This window comes from Diceros bicornis, chromosome 12 (assembly GCF_020826845.1).
Source record: "Diceros bicornis minor isolate mBicDic1 chromosome 12, mDicBic1.mat.cur, whole genome shotgun sequence".
Classification (NCBI taxonomy): domain Eukaryota; kingdom Metazoa; phylum Chordata; class Mammalia; order Perissodactyla; family Rhinocerotidae; genus Diceros; species Diceros bicornis.
The window spans coordinates 49,992,352-50,008,385 of NC_080751.1; the positions used below are offsets into that span (position 1 = coordinate 49,992,352).

The following is a 16,034-nucleotide window of genomic DNA, read 5'->3' on the forward strand; positions in this document are numbered from 1 at the left end:
ATGTTCATTTAAAACCCAGCATTAAATGGCACTTTCCAGGCATAAAGCCTCTCTCAGACATTATGACTTACACTGGTAGCTTAGGAGCCTGGCGGGGCACAGAAGCAGCTTCTCTCTAGGTCTGCAGAGGTATCTGGCTCTGTGTTAGTCCCCAAACACTCTCCCTTCCCTCAATGTCTCTGATTCTTGCCTCCTTTCAAAGAGACTTCTAGCACTGTATAATAAGGTAGCAGTGGGGAATAATCATTAGCTCAACTCATTTCCAGGAACAGGATTTGATTTACAATCATCGCTAACACCTATGAAGCATTTACTACATGTTAAGCATCTCACGTCTATTATCACATCTAACTCTCAAATGACCCTCGGAGGCAGGTGTGGGTGCTACTCCCACTTTACAAATGAGAAAACTAACGTGATGATCACATTGCATCACAAAGCTGTATGTGCATAACTCATTACTAAATTTTTTTTTGCAATAATCCTTTTATAATAAGAAGAGTATTTTCACCCCTTTCCAGGGGAGTAAGGGGAAGCTTTCTAAATAAATAAAAGAATCTTTTCAAGAAGAAACAATATAAACTCTTACTTGCCACTCCATATGGTATCCAATTCAATCTAGTTCCATGGATGCTAAGAATTCTGTCCCAAAGAACTGGACCAGTCACCACTGAGAGGACACTGTGTGTATACAGCATACACGTTCTGTGTGCAGACATGGTGCCCACTCAGTTTAGGAGGCCTTCCGTATCTTTCCAGTTTGACTTTAATTCTCCACTACAGCTTATTAACAGCTACACTTTCTTTAGTCATAATATTCAGGATCTACGATCAACACGATAAATGCTTTCATACTCAGAGAGTATTAATTACCATAACCTCACAAGAGTGCTCAACTTTGTACAAAGGAAACTGAAGTAACTTGTCCAGTGCAACCGACAGAAGCAGTGCCAAAAGCAGAACGAGATCGCTGGACCGCCTAAACCGAAGGCGGTGACCACGCACTGCGCCTCACATGGAGGATGTTCCAAAGTTATTATTAACATTCTTTGGAAAGATATTTCTTGGAAAAGCCTTTAAACTATGACTGCTGAAAGGCCTTTTGCAACCATTGCCCAGTTACAATATTTTTTCAAGTTTAGTCCATGAGTCAAATCCCTGTCTTCCTTCACACCTCCAAGGGTATTATGAAACTTCCCACACTGAGATCTTTGAGAACATGTAAGAGCCATGCACGGATATGGAAGAAATCACTAGCTCAATTGTTCAGACAGATTCCAAATTCGTTCACATTTGCAAAACCATATGAAAAAATTGGGGGTAAATTAGCTATTAGGAAGTATTCAAAAGTTCTGTGTTATAGCAAATGGTGAATTTTATTAAATAAGGGTACCATTTGCACATTTAAATAAGAATATTTAGGAATAAACTATTCTTATTTAACAATACAACATAATTGCATATTATGTTAGTTTACAGAATAAAATTTTACATTTCCTGTAAATACAGACTGTACATCTGTTCCAAAATTTGTTGCTTAGTACATGGTAGGTGTTCAGTAAATAACGAAATGAAGGAATATGGAAATAATTTAACTAAAACTGAAAACAGGTCAACTATAAATTTAGATTGCATTTCAGACATGGTTCTTACTCCTAACTGCACTTTGCATATAATAGTTTACTAAACATGTTGTTCTTTGCCTTGTTTAAAAATAACCACACATAATTCTATATTATGATTTATAGATAATGCCTCATTTAAAAAAATGTCTAAAGTATTTTCCACTGTATGGATGTGACAAAAATTATCAACCAATTCCCTACTGACAGGATTGATTTCAAACTCTCTGATGTTGTCATGATTATATTTTTCTTCCCAGCACTCAAGTACAAGGATAATCTATATTCCTAGAACTACAATTCTTGAATCAAATGTATCTATATATCTGTCTCTTCAAGCTGCTCTCTCAGAAATACTGAGGACAAATGCCTCTGAATTTTGATCAATACTAGTGTTTTACAAATCTATGTTTAACATTTGCCAATATCTTTTGTAGCACTTCTGTTTCCTTAGAGTTTTTTTTTTTTAACCCTCTCACCTTTCTATGCCTGACTTGCATCAAGAGTACTTGAGAGGTTAAAACACCTGTGATGCAGTACATTCTACCACCAATAGGTGGCACTCTCCCAACACACTAAGTGTCCTATCAAGAAAATTTCTTAACTTTCAAGTTTTAGATCAAGACTTTATCAAGTCTTTTTGTCCCAATTTACTTAAAATAAGTCTAATTATTTTAATAATTTACTTAACGGAAGTCATTATTTTAACAAGATAACCACAGACACTGGGATCCCTGGGTACTTTAGATTCCAGTGTTCAAATGTGTTTCATTTTCTTTCATTTGTAGGTCAAAAGGTTTTTATTCTCATGAGATAGTGGCACCCTCTATATTTTGTAATCCCTAGGTTTAGACACCACCTCTAACTGTGCTAAGCTGACTGCCTAGCTCTAAAGATGTAGTTTTTCTCTCCTCTAAGCACACAATGCTTGAGAAAATTTAAAAATCTCAGCTTTAATGTTTCACTTTGTTACTTTTATATTCTAAGGGATACTATTTATCTAAGACGTGCTTTGAGACCTTGGAGAGACAGAGACTGGAGTAACGCTGAAATGGGAAGAGCATGGATGCTGAGCCAGGCTGCCTGGATGTGAACCTGTCACTTACTGGTCTACACCCATGGCAGGTAACTTAATCTTCTGGGCTTCAGCTCCTCCAGATGAAGGAGGTAACTATACACCTACCTCACAGGATGGCTTGGAGAATTAAATATCTTTATAGACGGAAAGCATTGTGCTAAATACGTCTTAGCTATCATTTTTAACTATAGTGGAGACCCAGAAAAACCAGAGAAAACTGGTTTTCCAATAAACTCCAGATCCACCAAAGATTTCAAAGTTCTGATATCCTTACGACCTCCTTCTAGCACAGCACTGAAAATTCCCAGAAAGCTCAAACAATGACCACCCTCTCCTGTTTATGATACGGATATGTGGTTTGTTTTTCCGGACCTGGTTTTCCAAACAGCTTTTTGTCTCCGAGGCTGGCATGGTATCATGATAAAGAGTTCCAATCTGAGGATCTTCCCAAGGCATTTCAACACCAGCCCACCCCCCCCAAAAAAACCCAACATTTTAAGAGCGGGCAGGATTAGAGGGTATTGCAAGGGGAAAGAGAGGAAGAGGAGGCAGGATCAGGAATAAGGGAACGGAGGCCTCCAGAGGTCCAGGAGGGGGAGGCTGTGAGTGCACGACCACTTCAAACAAACTGTCCACTGTCGCATCTGCAGTGCCGCCCTCAATGATCCGCAGCCTTCTCCTAATGCCTGGTGTCTGGCCTCCAAGACTTTAGCTGAGAATTCAAAGGGGATCCTAAGCAGCCCGGGAAATGTGCCGAATTACACAACTATGCGCTTCACCTCATGTAAAGTTACCCTGACACAATCCATCCCCCTCCGCTCACTTCCCCTGCACGTGGTACCACTTCAGGAGATGCCACCTAACTTCAGAGAACACGATCCAGAGAGCCGCTCCTACCTCCTCTACCTACCAGCATTCTCAGATGTAGCTGCTGCCTTAGCAAGAATTAGTGCCCATGACCTATCGGACCAGAAGTGTGAAAGTCTGCTCTGGAGCCAAAGCTTTACTTTACGCTGCACTTTAATGCTCAAAGCCGATGACAAGTGCTGCGATTTACTCCTCAAATTCCTCCAGCACTGTTTCCATCAGTAACTAATTGTTTCCCCAAGCAGTGCTGCACTCCCAGGGAAACTGGAAGGTTCTGTGCCTGACAGGCTGCGAGCAACCCAGTGCGTATATTAACAAACAGACAACGTGGTCCTTCTCAACTATCAAGATAGCCATGAACAGCATATCTAAAAGGTTCAATGGCAGAAATTATCAGCAAACTAGTTTTAAAATTCACACATTCTTTGCTTCCTCTTTGAAAAATAGCAGCAATGAAGTTGGTTTTAACAAAATCAATTTGGATGCTGTTAGATATCTTTAGAACCTTCTAGTGTGGTCGGAGCACCAGCAGCTGCTGCATCACCTTAAAACTTGTTAAGAATGCAGAATCCTACCCACCTCCCTCCACCTAGGAACCAGAATCCGTTTTCTAAGATCTCCAGGTAATTGACACGCCCATTAACGTTCATGGAGCAGTGGTCTAGAAGAGAAAGTTTTATGCGAGAACAATCATTTCTACATTTGTCTTTCCTTAATTCATATTCAGATGATACTGAGTAACTGTATATTTTATAAGCTTCTTGGATTTCAGTTACATTTGAAAATGCATTTGATCTGAGTCACCTAGCAGGAGCAGCAATAGCTGCTGGTGTGCTTATCATGTGTCAAGCACTGTTTTAAGTGGTCAATATGAACTTATTTCATTCTTGCAACAACGCTGTGAGGCTGGTGATATTATTTTCACGGGAGGAATTGAGGCACAGAGAGACAAAGTAACAAGGTTGTGTAGACAAAAAGTTGCCAAACCAGGATTCAAACCCAGGCAACCGGGTTCCAGAGCCCATGTGCTCACTCCTATGCTCCTCTCAGTCACTCAGTCCAGCAGAAAGGTGCTCAATGGGAGATGGTTCAGTGTAGACATGACAAGAACATCAGGTGCTAATCAAAGGAATGCCAGCTACCCATGGGACCTCTAGAAAAATTGCTTAACTTTGCTGTAGACTTCTCTCTGGATTGAGAATAGACAATCCCTCAGACTAGTCCTAGGCCCATAATTTTAAGAGTATAAAAGAAATACTCTTCCTGGGCTGCCTAACTAATTCCTATACTCCAACTGAAATACTTAGAATAGCGGTTTTCAATATGTGTTCCTTGGAACCCTGGGGTCCTTCACAGATATCTTGAGAGCCTAAGTAGTTGTTCTCCCAGCCAGTCCTCCTAGCATCTTTGATGTCAATGAATTTATATACTGGAGGTTAAAATAATTCAGTTGACAAAAGACTACCATTGCTTAAAAAACAAAAGACCAAAAAACCCTGATTTTGAGGATTGGGTGACTATATACTAGAGATTCTTTTTGGAGAATTTATCATAAGTACTATGCGTATATAAACTAGAAAGAGTGTAGCAATGATGGTAAACTTTTTAAAATTTGGCATGCGGTACCATTTTTTTCCTGATACCTCATACTCTCCTAAAAATATTACATAGTGTATATTTGGTCACATGTATTTGTTCAAATTTACATTTAAAAATTTGTTTTGTAAAATCTCAGTTAAAAATAATTGATGCAATATTCTAAAATTCATTTCTAACAGCAAAATACTTGAATATTCTTTTAAAAACCTAGTCAATTAAATTTGATTTTCAAAGGCACTGGGTTGTCAGATTTACATGCAGTAAATACTTAATATCACAGGATCACAACAGGGACAAAATAAAATGCAAACACATGCGGAAGCTTTCATAAAGGAGTGTCCATAACAACAAGCATACCACGACCCAAACGTCAGGGTTATAAAAAGAAAAAATGCGTACGAAGCTCCTACAAATCAATAAGATAAAGACGCCAAGTCCAAAAAGGAAATGGGCAAAGGATAAGGTAAACAATTCATTGACAAAGAAATACGAATCACCTATAAACATGGAAAAGATGCCCAAATTCCCTAGAAAAAAGGGAGATACATACAAGAGACCCTTCTCGCCCATCTGATAAGAACAACTTTGAAGACTGAGAACAGCCAGTGGTGGAAGGGGGTGTGAGAAAAGGGTATGAGGGCGACATTTCAAACACTGGCAATGTGAGCGTAAATTTGCGCAATGTTTTGGAGAGTAATATAGTAAATTTAAAGTGCACGTACATCCCGACCTAGTATTTTCATTTGTAGGAATTTTTTTTACTGAGGTACTTCCACAGGTATATATAAGAAACATACAGGAAGGTTTATTGCAGCATTGTTTACAAGATTGAGTCAGGGTGGGGCAGGTGGGGGTAGGAGGATGGACAATCCAATTGTCCAGTGCTGGCGGTGACTGACTACAACATGGTACATCCATAAAACAGAGTCTGTATAGCCATTTAAAAAGCTACCATCTTTCATCAAGTCTAAGATACCATAGATTGTAAAATGCATCCTGGTATAACAGACATTAAAATGTGGAAAAATGGCTGTGGCCATTGTTAGACGCCATCAATTACAAGATATCCCCAATTTCAGAAATGCTGGAGAGTAAAACAAAACACAAACTGTGCCTTAGATCAATGATATGGACTTCCGTTTTAAATATTCTCTTAAATATAAATACAATAACTAATATAAATATAAATATATAACAATAAATTAATGAGTATGAAAGAGGTTTGGATGATTAAAAAACAGCTGTTAAGAGTGAACATCTCTAAGGAGCGGAGTTCAACTGCAACGGGGTAGGTGGAGGGGGACGTAACATCTTTGATTCTTTAGAAGTAGTATATATTACTTTTGAAAAAAATTAAATAAAATACACTGCCTAAGTAAAAATGATCTGAGGTATTAGAGCATTGTGAGAAGATGACTCAAGTCCCATGGTTTTCACTCTCCTCCCCTTGTGGCATCTGCATCCAGGGGCAGAGGCAACAGTAATGCCAACAATTATACCACTTCCTGTGTTCCTGCTCTACATCCGCTCAGTCCTCACAACAACCCAACAAGATAAATGTAGATGCCTCTGTTTTACAAATGAGCTGCACTGGGTGAGGTTATTTTGCTGAGTCCCGCAGCTGTTGTGGGCAGTTCTGGATCCAGACCCAGCCTGTCTGGCCCCAGAACCCACCCGCTTTCCACTGTTGGGCTACTATCATTGCCATCTATTTCTTTACGTATTTGCTCTTTATTCTTTGCTATTCTTTTTCCTTTTACAGCATTTCAAATTATTTTCTTTTTTATGCTACATGGGTTGTAAGTTATTTCCAAGCTGAAAAGCTAATTTATTAAATAGATTGAAAGTTGCATTCTAATTAAATTCACGAAAAATTAATGCATTTCCCCTTTTCAAGCAACTCTTCCCCTCTTGACCATTCTGAGAATTTGTTCGTTATAAACTCCTTCACTTGATAACCACATAGTATTTTTCTAGCTTTAGTAAATCTATTTTATAGTCAAAGACAAAATGATATACCAAATACTTTCGAGTGCTTTTTTTTTTTTTTTGTGAGGAGGATCAGCCCTGAGCTAACATCTGATGCCAATCCTCCCCTTTTTTCTTGAGGAAGAGTGGCCCTGGGCTAACATCCATGCCCATTTTCCTCTACTTTATACGGGACGCCGCCACAGCATGGCTTGACAAGCGGTGCGTTGGTGCGTGCCCGGGATCCGAACCTGCGAACCCCGGGCCGCCACAGCGGAGCGCGTGCACTTAACTGCTTGTGCCACTGGGCCGGCCCCTCAAGTGCTTTCTTTTAATGAGCAGTAAGTAGCTGCAGTGGTAAAAAGAGAAATAACCAGTCAGTGTGCATCCCAACAGTCACCAACAGCCCAGCCCGGGAGCCGGAGTCAGCACCTGCAGTCCCCCTCCAACAGGAAGGGAGGGGACAAAACTGAGAGCTTAGCCTGTTGCATTTTTTGCCAGTTGACCAAAGGTTTAAGCCCAGATGTAAAACTTGAAAAGAAAAGAGATTTGTTCCAATAAATTTTGAACAAATGAAAATTTTGAACAAATGAAAATTACATTTTCACTTTCTTACTTTCTACTCTCTTCCTTTATTGTTCTGACCCCTTGTTGATCCCTCTCACAAAGAGGTTGACGTAAAAACTTGGACTTGGAGCTATGAAGATTATCTATAGTCTCCAACACTTTTTGCTCTAAGTAGAAATTGTTAGAAATGAGATGGATTGTAGGAAAAACAGTAGTATTAGGAAATATAAATTCTTAAGATCTATGTCACCAATTGCTAAATTGCATTATGCTTCTTTGGGTCATTTATCATTCTTTGGGGAAATGGTATGAAGGTTTCAAAAATTAATGACAGGGTCTGGATTGGAAGTAAACCAGGAACCAGATGTTAATGCAACCCAGCTCTTCCCCTCCCTACACACACACACACCCCCCATCTGATCAAAGTAAGGTATCAGGAGTGACGGTGAAGATATATAAGTGAAAGAGAATTGCCAGGCTCCAAGGGAGGTGAGATGAACTTATTCCCAAAGGCCTCCAGCAGAAGGAATTGGATAAGGGCTCACCTGAATCTTTCATAGGGCAGAGAGCACACTGCATACCCCAGGCCTCTCCATACAAACAGCAGCACTCAGTGTAAGTCGTCTGCTTGCCAACAAGGGGCCGGCTACACACATACTCATCACTCAGATGTTCCCAGCACAGATCTTGGTAGACATCAGTTTCTTCAATTTGTTCTGAAAGCGAAGACATGGTTCCATGACAATTGGACTGTTACTCCTATTTCATCAACACTGCGGTGGAAGCCAGCGAGTCTCAAAGTTTCCATCTCCATTTCTAAGAGCGACTTCCAAGCAAAAGTCTGAAGCCAGCCTGGTCTTTCCACGGATCAAACCTCTGTCATCTCCAATTGGGTGTCATTCCATCAGCTGAAATTCAACCTGCCCATCATGTTCTGATTAAATCCTTCCCTCTACAGCTTCCCATCATTACATAAAACACCCCACTATCTTGCTTCTATATTTCATAACCCTGATGAACTTCTGCTTCTCCCAATTTTTGCTTTTTTACATTTCCTCCTTTGTCAAATCCTACCATTTCTTTCCACATAACATTTTTTGGATTCATGCTTTCTCACCCAATTCATCTGCCAAGGCCTCAGACTAGTGACACTTCATCCTAGCATCCTCAATTCTAACCTTTCCACCTTTCAATTGACTTCATCCAAAGTAGTCTCCTGAATGTAATGATGCATCAATCAATTATGCCAATTATCAGTGGCACATCACCTCATCAGGGGTGAAGAGGGATTCCTATCAATGGACTTGAGGGGTCTCCACTACCTTGTTGAATTCCACTGTCTTGTTGAATGCCCAGGCTCATCTGTGTCTTCCAGTCCAGGCAAGCAAACCTAATTATCTTTCCCTGAACTTACAACTTCCTCAGCTGCCAGTGAAGGACTCTCAGGCATGGAACAGCTCTGCCATCTGCTCAGCCATTCCATACTCTGTCGTCCATTAAATGAGTCTCTTTGGGGTATTAAATCTCCTACATGCGGATGATATGCATCTTATTATTTCTCTTAGCATCTCATTTTAATTTCAAAATACCCAAGGAATCAATTTTTCTATTTTCCAAGAGCTCACATTTCAATCAAAAGGAAAACCTTATGACATTTATTTGGACACAGACTTGCACCTCACATCCAAACATACCATGTGATTCAGTTGGTCGTATACATTTCTTTTCTGAAGCATCCAGGACCATTGGATGAGTACAGAAGCAGTTATAAGACCCTTCTGTATTAACACACTGGCCATCAATACAACTGTTGGGGTCTTGACATTCATCCATATCTTGAGAGAAAAAAATTATTGAAGAAAATCAGCAATCAGTTGCACCTCACACACTTACCGAACTTTACACACTGCTAAATTTAGTTCACCTTCCAGGGGCTGCCACATTTTAATTAACTACATATCATCATCCAAAAGAGATCAGCTCTGACTATAAAAATGTTAAGTTATATTGATTGGAAAAATAATGTTGGCCTGCTGCTGCTGATATTAAATAAAAAAAGAAAACATTTAGGAACAAGATATGCTTAGAAATGTAAGATAAAATGCCTCTTTATGATAGTTTTAAAATTATTTCCTTTTGCTGTGTTTCTCTGCCTAGAGTATATGGTTTTCTGCTTAAGCATTAAGGTCTGGGTCAGTATTTAAAAATGTCTTTCACTTGCATGGTATGAGTGATGGAACAGGAGGTTCCTCAGACCAAAAGAACACTTCAGCTAAACCAGTGACCTGAATTGTAATTCCACATTGAATATTAACTCTTTGCTTCAAATCTATTCAAATAGTAGTATGGAGGCTTTTTATTTTCATAAATCTTATTGCTCCAGAAAAAGATCCACAAAACATTTACACATCTTTTCAACACGTGATTTAGATTCAAAGAAATTTTTACTACACAGCATTACTTATTTTTTTCCATCTGTATATTTTCACAGTACACTATATCCTCTTAAAACTTACCAAAGCACTGCAATTTGACGGGATCATAGTACGTCCCTTGCTTACAGTAGCATTCATAACCAGGCTGAGTGTTCAAACAGAAGCCATTTTTGCAGATTTCTTGTCCAAAGAGTTGGCATTCATCTGCATCTATGGGGGGAAAAAAGGAGAAATAGAAAAAGGAGTTAGCTTTGGTCTTTCAGTTAAAAAGAAGAGTCTAAGCAACATTGGGCATCAAGTTGATATAATATTTATATTCCCAAGACTCTTAAAGACACAGCAATATAAAATTCTTTCAGTTAGGCCTAACTCACAGATGTAGAAACATAATCAGGTTTGTCCGTGATATTTAAGGAACAATGCCAAAAACATTATTAGAGAAGGTATATTTGTAAATATGGTTTCAGGATGCTACCTCATATTTGATGAAATAGTCTATGGATTCCACAATGGCACCAACAATATTCTCTGAAGAATACAGCTTTTAAGAAATGTGCCTTTCTATAAATGTATGTTTTGACCCATTTAACTAGTTGAGATGAAGACAACAGTCAAGAAGAGTTTGATGGAACTTGATGAAAGCCTTCTTTTGGGGCTGGCCCAGTGGCGTAGCCATTAAGTTCACGTGCTCCACTTTGGCAGCCTGGGGTTTGCTGGTTCAGATCCTGGGCGTGGCCCTACACACCACTCATCGAGCCATGCTGAGGCGGAGTCCCACATACAGCAACTAGAAGGATGTACAACTATGACATACAACTATCCACTGGGGCTTTGGGGAGAAAAAAGGAAAAAAGGAGGAAGATTGGCAACAGATGTTAGCTCAGGGCCAATCTTCTTCTTCTTCAAAAAAAGAAAGTCTTCTTTTTTTGGTGATAATGATAAGCTACTGAAAGCAGAAGTTGACAATGGTGTTGGCAGACCCATTGCTCTGCAGAATTTAGGGTGCTTACCATCACCAAACCTCAGTTTACTCAACAGGAAATTGGGGATAATGGGCACATCTGCCTGATAGGACTGAAAGGATTAAAGGAGAAAATCCATGTAGAGGACTCAGTATACTCTCAAAAAGTGTTATGTATTGCTTGTACTGCTATTATTATTAGCATCACGTCTAGCATTTCAGAGCTAATGTCATCTAGTCCTCATGTAAAAAACTGGAGACTCCATAGATGAATCACTCAAAGATACACAGCTGGAAAATGGCACAGTCAAGTCCACAATACATGGCTGTTGGGATCTGCATCTAATCTTCTTGTAACCATTTACAGCACTGCTAAGACAGGATAAAGAGGAATTTATTTTTTATAAAAGAGGACGACCTTATTCCATAATATGAAGTGATATTTAACTATATCCCTGCAAAAACACAGTATAATATGATATTTGTGAACTTGAAAATCATTAAATACATAATGCAAACCAAAGTGTTCTTGTTATTTAATTGGACTAAATCACAGATGTATTTAAAAAACACATATGGAATTTCTTATCCAGCTACTGAATTATATCATATCATTAAAATACTAACTTTCAAAAGGGTATAGACAATAAAAATGTTTTTAGTCTGTTTTCCAGCCACTTAGCATTTTTCAATACTAAACTTTAAAGGAAAAAAAATGTTGTATATAAAAGGTCATAATATCTCTATCATGGAAATGTCAAAAGTTAGTGGTTAATAAGGAAATATTCATACACGTGGTTTAAATTTCACCAAAATAAAAAGGCTGCACATTTATTTTAGAACTATAGACTAATAGCATTAAATATATAAAACATATCTTCTTTTCCATTCCTTATTATGGCTCTGTGGCCATTAGTAAAAGGTGCTAGCAATAGTAGGATGAGTTCTAAGAAAAGAAGAGTCTTAGCTTTGTTGATGACCATCAAGACCAACATGACGATGGTCAACATTATATGGTCCTAATATATGATTTCTAATATACCTCTGGGAAAAAAGAATACATTTCTCAAATACAGAATTTTGTGTTAAGTACTTTTACATGTTATCTCATTTAATCCTCATGATAACCTTTGAGACATTATTCCTATCTCAGAGATAAAGAGATGGAAACTCAGAAGGTCAAGTGACATCCCAAGGTCACACAGCTTTAAGTGTTCTAACTGCCAAGACCTGGCTCTGCCTAGAGTCCACAGGGGCCTTCTTCCAATGGTAGAAGTAAAGGCTTTTTAATCAGTTCCCATGGCTCAAAAGAACTCTAACTCAAGCTATGCTTTTACGTGAATGCCTGATATGTACACATGCTGCAAATTCATTTCTGCTTGACTCTGACCTTTATAGTTCTCGCCATCAGTGTCATAAGAGGATTCTCCAGCAGGCACAAAACCTTTCCCTCTAGGGCACATTTCAGTGAATTCAGCTGATTTCAGGAGAGACAAAAAAAGAAAACAAGAAATAAGTTGTAAAAAGAATAAAATATATCTTCCATGAATGTGTTTTAAATTCAGTTTTGCTTTCTCAGACTCAGTAACTTTAAAGCAAATCTTGCCATCTAATTCAGGCAAATGAACTCAGTACAATTTCCAAAATTATGGATTAGGTGCAAATAAATCTAATGACTTCATAAGTTTACTTATAATTTTTTAAAAACCCTCCTAGTTCATGCATATTTTATTTACCCATGTTTTAATTGAAGTTATGACTTATTTCTCCATTACTACGGTCTCTAGCATTTTAAAGGTTTAATAAGACACCTTCAAGCAAAGTTTTAGCCTAAATATTCAAGCTCTAGTTATGGATAATGCTGTGTCATTTTTAGCAAAAAAGATTGGCTTTAACTTAAAAATGGAATAAAACAGAATTATCTTTCTGCCAAAATATCATACAGAACCTGACTGTAATAACATATTCTGTGATGGACAGAAGTTAAATTTAAGAATTCATATTGAGGTGCCATGACGGTGATCCTTCCAGCCCTGAATGAAACTCATTATAAAGTAATCTCACCTCAACTGGACTACAGCAGGTACCAGCGAATGTTATCACTTCAAAATGAGAACCTGCCAAGGCCCATAGATACCACATGACCAGAGGCAAGTTTGAATACACCACTTAGCTGATTCTTACCAGTTCCCAAGACCGGGCAGGGGAAGATCTCGCAGTTATCTCCCCACCCAGCACCAGAGGTACAGCAGCATTCTTGTTTGGTGACATTGGGGGCCAGCACATTATCACAGAGACTGGCGTCGTTTAGATTATAGTAGCATTCTTTCTTTTCTTCTCTGGGTTGATCTACATCTAAGTCTACACAGAGTGGAGAAAGTAAAAAGAGTGTTGACAGGACGCATCAGATCTGTCTGTATCACAAGAGTAGAAAACACAATGGTGAAACAGACAAACGGCGAAACAGAATGACTGGAGGTGCCAATAGCATCTCATTTACGGAAAGCTGCTTTCCACTTTCAGTGCTGGATTCTTCCACTTCAAGATAAAAATGCACTTAAATTCTGAATTTTGATGGATTTCTAACACACTCGAAGAGTGTAAATCTGTCAAAATCATTTCCTTTTACGTTAACCAATTATTTTATTCTTGTAAATTTGACTGTGAGTTTCCATATCTGCTTTCTTGCCAGACATAGGACCATTCTTTACCAAGCTATAACACCTACTTAAATAGATGAAAATTTTCCCCAACACTTGACCAGAGATGTGGGGCACACGTAATATTTACCCCTTAGGTGATTGTTTGAATCAACCATGCCCCCAATCTTTTCTCAGCAGTACAAAGCAGAAGATAACCAGAAAAACACTGCAGTCACCTGGAGTCTATAAAATAACCTTTCATTACTGAAAATCTAACTACTTAAATTGCTGCAAAGAGATGACTGAATGAAATAATGAGTGCCAGCTAAGCCTCAGGGTAGAATTTCAAGGCTGGGCTCTAGTCCCAACCCACGTGCGCCCTAGAGGAATATATATTCTAACAGACTCAGTTGAACCCTCTGTGATAAAAGACAAACAAGGTGATGATAGAAGACAAATGATGAGAACAAACTCCACCTATTTTCAGATAATACTAAAAATGAGTTAATCCCATCAGATTTGAAGTCCATGAACAAGTCTGTGCTTTTAAAAAAATGATCAATATTTTGTAACTAGACTTGGAAAGTAGTCTAATCTATTCCCTACTATATGCTATAGAGCTCAGATTACTGCCTATAATCCAGTTAGAATTTACTAATAGTTTTTATTTTATGCTATGTCAAATAGCATAAAGCTGACTGCATAAATGCTTAAAGCATAGCTGACTACTGCCATCACAATTACTTAGATTAATTCTAATGGAATATTTTCATCAGAATTCTGCTGTTTCTAGATTCTTAAGACCTAGAGAAACTATAGGGACAAAGGGAAAACATTTGCCAGGGAGGATAAGACTTTAATGTCAACACCTAACTTTTTTTTTGAAGTTGGTAGATAATTATATTAGGGAAATTTAGTGAGTTATTTTCACAATAGTTTATTACTATATACTTATTTTGGCAGATTCAGATTGACTGTGGAAATCTTGATTAATACATCAACTAGCAAAGGTGTTCTTAAAACGTTAAGTTCATAAAATTTTATCAGAAAGGGCACTGCTGTTGTTTTCCTCTTGTGGCATTAAAAGCAGGCAAAGCAGCAAACATAGCTTGGACGCATACATCACTCTCGGAACACAGAATAATCAATGAGAACGTAAAAGATCCCTCTCCCACCTGATTCTGGCTAAGTCTCAGATTATTCTGGCTATTTCTCGTACTAGTCTGTCTTTGACAGAATCCAGCTTGGACTCTAAGTTAGTGTTAATAGCTGATGACAAATTCAAACCTAGAATAAGCGTCCAGGAAAAAACTGAAATGCTGATTCCTACGCAGTTTATAAAGCAGTTTTAAATCATTTCCTTGTGTGTGAAATTGGATAAAACCTGCCACATCCCTCATCTCACCTAGCTTTTCCAGTGTGCAGAGGACAGAAAGATGCTTTGCCCACTCTGATGCAATGGACCACCACCAGTTCAGTCTCTTCAGGAGGGGCTCTAAGCTCTTATACATGGAATAATTTGGAAAAACTAAATGATTTTATCTTAAATTATTATTAAATCAACCATGAACCCTGTAGAAAAGCTTATAAACTCTCCCAACCCTTGTGAATAAATTGAAAGCCTATGACTATTAACAATTCTGCTCATTTATTTTATTCAGTTGGCGTAAAAATGCAGCTAGCGTTTAGAAATATAAATCAAGTCAGCAATACAACTAGACCTTTACCAATCAAGTTTACAGTTTGTGCTAAAAGAAGGCTCAATAATTGTTTTTTTCTTGTGTACAAAGTTGTAGGTATGTCATGGTATTTATTACAAAATGGAAGACTATGCAGTAGGATATGAATGAAGACTGCTACATTCATAGGTAATCAGAAACCAAAGGCTTCTGTCTCAGTGAAACCTTTATACGCATATATATATATATATACACATATATATAAAAACACTGTCTGTTTTCTACAATGTTTGTTACACTCACAGCACAGAAACTAAGAGATAAAATCATCGTTGCTTTTTTCCTTTTTCTTTGGAAGGAAACTCACAGGTTATTGCATAAGGGAAACAATCAATAACATCATTGTATTATGCAGGTTTTATATTGGTTGTTAGAAGTTTTGCTCTTATTTTCTTTCCAAGCAGTTTCAAAGTTCAGTGTTTACACAGCTGAAATTGAGGGTTAGGCAGGCCCTAATCCGTGTTTGGAAAGAGATGCAAATTCTTTTTAAAGAGCTGGTCCACAAAGGTTATTCTGTGAAAAACTATAATTTCCCTATCTTCCTAACCTTTAAAAA

The 16,034-nt window shown here is 38.2% G+C and overlaps 1 protein-coding gene across 18 annotated transcripts in view; it reads right to left on the reverse strand.

The window, feature by feature from the left end:
- LTBP1 (latent transforming growth factor beta binding protein 1) overlaps positions 1 to 16,034 on the reverse strand; it is a 381,680-nt gene that overhangs the window by 17,701 nt on the left and 347,945 nt on the right. For all 18 annotated transcript variants that reach the window (XM_058551457.1, XM_058551453.1, XM_058551456.1 and 15 more), the window contains 5 exons: positions 13,282 to 13,458; positions 12,488 to 12,574; positions 10,218 to 10,346; positions 9,396 to 9,536; positions 8,247 to 8,417 (listed from right to left, as the gene is read on the reverse strand). In XM_058551457.1, coding sequence (XP_058407440.1) covers positions 8,247 to 8,417; positions 9,396 to 9,536; positions 10,218 to 10,346; positions 12,488 to 12,574; positions 13,282 to 13,458 — 705 coding nt within the window. The remainder of the gene's footprint in view (positions 1 to 8,246; positions 8,418 to 9,395; positions 9,537 to 10,217; positions 10,347 to 12,487; positions 12,575 to 13,281; positions 13,459 to 16,034) is intronic.